The sequence below is a fragment of the Cynoglossus semilaevis genome, chromosome 15, assembly GCF_000523025.1.
Source record: "Cynoglossus semilaevis isolate Cse_v1.0 chromosome 15, Cse_v1.0, whole genome shotgun sequence".
NCBI lineage: Eukaryota > Metazoa > Chordata > Actinopteri > Pleuronectiformes > Cynoglossidae > Cynoglossus > Cynoglossus semilaevis.
The window spans coordinates 17,059,395-17,065,563 of NC_024321.1; the positions used below are offsets into that span (position 1 = coordinate 17,059,395).

General features: G+C 45.5%; 1 protein-coding gene across 1 annotated transcript in view; it reads right to left on the reverse strand.

Annotated features, from left to right (window-relative positions):
* gpc4 (glypican 4) overlaps window positions 1–6,169 on the reverse strand; it is a 32,746-nt gene that overhangs the window by 8,900 nt on the left and 17,677 nt on the right. Inside the window, exon 2 of the mRNA XM_008327485.3 lies at window positions 2,670–2,828. Within this exon, the coding sequence (XP_008325707.1) occupies window positions 2,670–2,828 (159 nt within the window). The remainder of the gene's footprint in view (window positions 1–2,669; window positions 2,829–6,169) is intronic.

The window sequence follows — 6,169 nt, forward strand, 5'->3', positions numbered from 1 at the left end:
TGGCGCCACCGCAGCTGAAGACCGACAAAGAGGGGGGGGGGGGGGGGGGGGGGGGGGGTGGTCACTGCAGCAGGACAGACGGGCTGAGACCAGGACACAGGAAAAGTGAACAGAGAACTATTTCTGGCTCTGGATTTAATTGGCCATGAATCCTCACATGATGATGATGATGATGATGAGGATGAGAACCTCCCTAATCACACACCACTTCCTGGGTTTACTGCTGACTGTTCCTCACACTAAGACTCACACCTGTCTACAAGTCTGGAACATCTGTTTCACCAGAATCCAAAAAAAAACAAAGATCTGGAAAAACAGAGGCTAAGTATGTTAGCATGACAGGCTAATGAGTTGGACTTTGATTCCTCATCACAGAATCCCACCAACTCTGGAGGAAGATGAAGCTCTGCCCCCCCTTATGGTTATATCAGGGGTGTCAAACATGCGTCCCGTGGACCAAAAGTGGCCCACTGGGGGGTTCAAAGTGGCCCGCGTGATGAATTTTGAAATTTTTAATGCACAAACACTTCAAGTCTGTGATGTTTTTTTTTAGAATATTTTGGACAAAACCCTTAGGTTTAGACTCAGCAGCAGAATCAGTTCCAGTTAGTACCACTAGTCTCATTCTCACAATCATAAAACTCAGAATCCATTCTAAGTCTTCAGTGGTGCAACAGCAGCACTCCGTTATCAAAGAGGGCCCTCTAATGGCCACAGATGATACGGGTTACACTTTGAGTGACAGGATCATCCACAATCACTTTGATACACGTGCGGACCAGTCATCTGATGTCATCGCGCCGGCCGTCGTCCTCAGACAAAGACGGCCACTTCCTGTACGGCCTCCATTGATGGGACGGTCCTGGATGTTACAAGAGGAAAGAATGGAAGGGCAACCTGAGCCTGTCACTGAATCCAGTGAGAACCAAGGTCTAATGGACCGAGTGGAGAAGAGGACAGTGGACTCTGTAAACAGATCCCACATCTTACAGCTCACAGACGGCAGCAGTGGTGGGTTTTAGGGGGGGGGGGGTTTAAAGGCAACAGGGTTTTACATTACAAATTCTGCAGATAGTAGTAATTATTCCAACAAGGATTCATCAGTTGAAGGACGAAAAGTCTGATATTTAGTGTTCATTATCCTGGTCTCTGTGTCTCCGACAGATTTGACCAGTTTCATAATCAGTGTTTCCTTTGATTTGATCAGATTTTTTGTTCAACAAACGTCACATCAACAGGTTCAGATCCAGAAATGTCTGATTTTTTGGATATTCCAGGACCAGCAGGGGTCGTTACTGCAGACCAGTAGCGCAGGCCGATTGTTGGAGGATCATTACATTTTGGCAGGGGTTGTTACTGCAGACCAGTAGCACGGGCCGATTGTTGGAGAATCATTACATTTAAATAATTAAAAAAATAAAACATCTTCTAGACTTTATTCTGTCAGTATCAGGATGACACATTATTTTGAATTATTGTTAGATTATCTCTGAATGAGGAAAGTGAATTTATTTGACTGAAGTAAATTAGTAAAAATAAAGTTTTTCATATTGTCCCACTGCGGACCAGCAATAAATGACCTACGGACCGAAACTGGTCTGCGGACCAGGGGTTGGGGACCCCCTGATTTAAAGACTCAGTCGTTAAAGCAGCAGGCTGTCAAAGACACTCCTCTTCATCTTTGTCTTTTCAGAAGTTGCTGTTCTGATACGTTAAAATTTCCTTTTGCTGAGAATTGTTCTCATCATCAATTCATGTTTTTGCTGGTGATGTTTTGAGTGTTTCTGAGAGTGAGACATGGACGGGGACGGAGGGCAGTGAGAAAAGAGAAACAGAGAGAGGACGGACGGACGGACGGACGGATGGCTGGAGCAGCGACTACATTCCGACACGTCACATTCCTGTTCACATCTGGCTGCAATACACACATTTCCTGTTACTTACTATCCCCTGCTGCATTTCACAGACACACAAGATCAGAAGGTCTCTGACCTGCGTCCACACACGTACGTGCACGCATTTGTACTGACACCTGGTGGAGAAAAAAAAAAACTTAGGGGGAAAAAGCTCTGTAGGACAGATATCTAAAAAAAAAAAAAATGTAATTAGTACTCTACGGTAGATTCTAGAACTTTTCCTCCTCTCTCTCTCTCTCTGTGTCCTTTTATAAGCTCAGTTTTAGGCGGAGCTGCTGCGGCGGCGGCGGCGGCGTTACGGTCGGGTGGCTGCAGCCCTACTTCCTTGGTGACTCAGCCGTTCTCATGCACTCCCACATTCAAGCAGGAGAAACTTGATACCAATATTTACAGGGCTACACATGTGAGAGCACACACACACACACACACACACACACACACACACACACAGAGGAACAGGAAGTGCAGAGAAGACTGAATCTGATGTGTGGGCCGGCGGCCCCGGGGGGGGGGGGGGGGGGGACGGGACGGGGACGTGATGAGGCGGGGACCCCGAGACATTGAGGGACAGGTGGACAGGCCAACAGGCACAGACTGAGTTTCTCCACTGGCAGGTGTGAGCGTCTGTCAAAAATAATGCAGCACAAGTGCTACTGTCGGGGGGGGGGGGGGGGGTGGGGGGGGGTCGGGAGGGTCACCAGCCGCTGTGCAGTCTGACCGAGGAGGGGGGGGGGGGGGTTGTGTCCGACTTACTGTCAAAGTGGTCGTGTTTCTGTTTGAAGTTGGACTGCAGGCCGGTGCTGAGCCTGGACACGGGCGCCTTCAGGTCCGAGCGGCTCTGCTGGCTCAGCTTCTCCTCCATCTCCACCGTGCAGCAGGAGAAACCCTGCGGACACACCTTCAGCGGGGCCCCTGGAGAAGAGAGAGAAGAAGAAGAGAAAGGCCGTGTTAGCGCCATCTGCTGCAGGGACGACTTCTCCCACAGTCGCAGTTTCGTCTGACGTATCATGCGATCTTGAAAACGACAGGAGGAAATTTAGAAAACAGACTCGTTGGACCAGACCTGACGCTCGTAAAACACACAACGATGGGTGACACTGTAGATGTATGCGTGTGTGTTTGTTTATGTGTGTGTGTGTGTGTGTGTGTGTGCAGGCACACGGCCAGGTTTAATGCATATTTAAACGCCAGCTCATCAATCAGGAGCAGCGTTTCCACATTTCTTTGAAAATAAAGTCGTCGGCTCGTCCTCTCACTAAATCAGACGCCGTGAAAACAGCCGTAACTGCTCTTCAGTGGATTAATTGCAACACTTAGCTCCAGAGCAGCCTCTGGACGGACACTTTATCCTGGCAGCCTCTTGTCCTAATTGATAGTTCTGCTCTGAGTCTTTCTGTGTGAGCCAGCGTTGGCTGCCATTCTAAATCACACACACACACACACACACACACATCTCACAGGTTGGAGCGTTTGACTTTAGTCCTGAAACGTGGAGGACAAAACTATTTTTTGGGAGATTGTAGTTGTGCAGATCCAGGGGAGCGGCCTTTCAACCTTTAAGCTGATAATTATAAAAAAAAAAAAAAAAAAAAAACCTAAAAGGGGAACGGTTCAATGGGGGAAACACTGGTCTCTTGTTTGTTGTAATTTAAACTGGGCAATTTCCAGCTGACCTCTCCGACGGTCACGTGATGAGTTTTGAATGTCTTCTTTGTGAAGCAAAAAGTTTAAAAAAATGAAGAAAAAAAAAGACGGAGACGTCAGAGAAAAATAAATCATCGATCGACTTCGACGTCACGTCAATCAAACGCCAGTCGATGCTGTTGTCAATAAAAAAAATAAAAAAAATACCACCTCCGTGAACGCCATCTAGTGACCGCACCATCTAATTAAAGCGGGGTCGTGGGCAGAGCGATGCGTAGTCGCAGCTGCAATAATGTTTTGTTTCAAACACCGCTGCTGGAATTCGGTGGGAACACAGGGAGCCTTTCACTGCATCCAGACTCCGGCGGCCTGTTTGTTTTTCCCCAGCAGCTCGTGCTCGCTGACTGGAGACCTCAGTGCCAACGCAACCTACTGCGACGCGAGGGGCTTCGAGTTACCTGTAATATTTTCCTGCATTTAGCCGAAAAACACATTTATCATGTCAGGCGTTGAACCGACACCTTTTTCACCGGTGGTGTCGTGCACTCAAAAAAAAACAGAATGTTTTTTGTTTCTTTTTTTTTTTTTTATAAAATATGCTCATCTTGAATTATTTTTCTTCATACTCTACTGAGAAAAACTTGACTGCACAGTTTTCCTTTTGTTATCTCCACTGCTTGTTGCTATGTTTCAAGTGTTGCCATAACAACCCCAGACATGAGAATTTGTTATTGAGACATTTTAATGCTGGCTTGGATCCAAACTTGGATGAAGATGGTTCAGGGTCTAAATAATGTTTTTTTGTTATTCTGGAAAGACACCAGTGAGTCATCTGCAAAGAAGTTGACGTGAAGAACACAGTTATTCTGATGATTCTGATGAACCAAGCATTTCTTTTTAAATAAAAAAATGAAACAAAAAGGCAAATTGACTCTAATAAGTCAATCAAATTAGGAATGAAATAATTAAATAAATTAAAATTATATTCCTCAAAATCCAGGCCCTGGAGTGACCACATGTCCTGTTGATTTGTGGGACTGAACAGCACAAAGATTCTAATTTGTTTGAATTTTTAACAAAGAATTTTTGTCTTGTCACTTCTATCCATTGGTTTTTGAAAAAGTCGTCAAACTGTTAGCATCAGCTAAAACTGTCAGTCTGTCCCAAAAAGCAGCTCCGAATAATACGAGAATTTACGTTTGACATCCAATTCCAAAACTTTCAACTTTCAAACTCGACTGAACAAATTTGTTGAACGGCTGTGACCTCATAACTACAATATTCCACTGAAACACAACATTTTTCTCACAGCCTGGTCGTGACGACAATGACTTAATTGTACGATATTACAGTAGAAAAAAATCACCAGACACAGACACCGTGAACGCTGCCTTAAAATTAGCCTCAGGTCCGTTAGCTTCTCTCACAGTTATGCTCTCCCCTTCGACACACACACACACACACACAGATACACACCCATGTCGGGGCACGGTTGGCAGCCACTACCATAACATATTCATACATCACATCGCTGCTCAACACATGGCTCTTTGTACCGCGGTGATCGGAGGTGCTGGGAGCGCAGCACATGCACGGAGCAGAGTCACAGACTAAACGTTCAGGTTAGAAAGGCCGTCCAGTCTCTCTCTCCCCCCCTGCCCCCCCAGGCACACAATTAAAACATCTACGGCCGCACGGAAAATAGCCCCTAGTTACCAAAGTACACAAATAAAGTGAGACGGTCAATACGGCACAGGAATGTCTGCACAAATGTCACGTTGTGAGCACACGCTGAGGATTAGCTCTCGGAGAAACTGAAGATTCAGAGCTGATGCGTTTCTTGTCAAATTCTTGTCGATTTTTCTAACAAACGGCACAGAAAGGCTGCTCAGCGATTCAGAGCTGATGCGTTTCTTGTCAAATTCTTGTCGATTTTTCTAACAAACGGCACAGAAAGGCTGCTCAGCGGCTAACAGCAGCTAACAGCAGCTAACAGTGGCTAACAGAGGTTAACAGCTTGTGTTTCCGCCAAGTACGTTTATATTTTATAAGATAGTAGTTAATCAGAGGTGAGTATTGGCAAGAATGTGGCGATACGATACGTATCACGATACAGGGCAACGATACGATATATTGCGATACTATGAGTATGATGATAGTATATTGAGGTTTTTTTCCTGCCCAGTGTAGCTGTAGTCCCAGTGTGATCCTAGTCTCAGACTCTGTTCCATCTGAACATCAGTTCCTAACACTGGAACAGAGGGATCTACATTTGGAATCACTAGAGAAGAAAGAAAAGAAAAAGAACATGAACCAACACCATGAGGTTTAGGAGGAAAGTCTTAGTGATTATCTCTGCTGAAGTCAGCTTCACTTTGGTGATAGCGTCATTGGTGACGACCAGAATCTTTATATACACTGTATATAGACAGATATATATGTTAGAAAAACATATACTGTATATCAACCTGTTTCCCAAGTCGTTTAAACTCTTACTCTCACTCGGAGTCGGAGCGCTGACGAAGTGTCGCTGTGACGAGGAAATCACTGTTTACGGCCGACAGAACAAGAGGCCAGCGTCTTGTAAACAAGTGTGGTGGTATCATCAG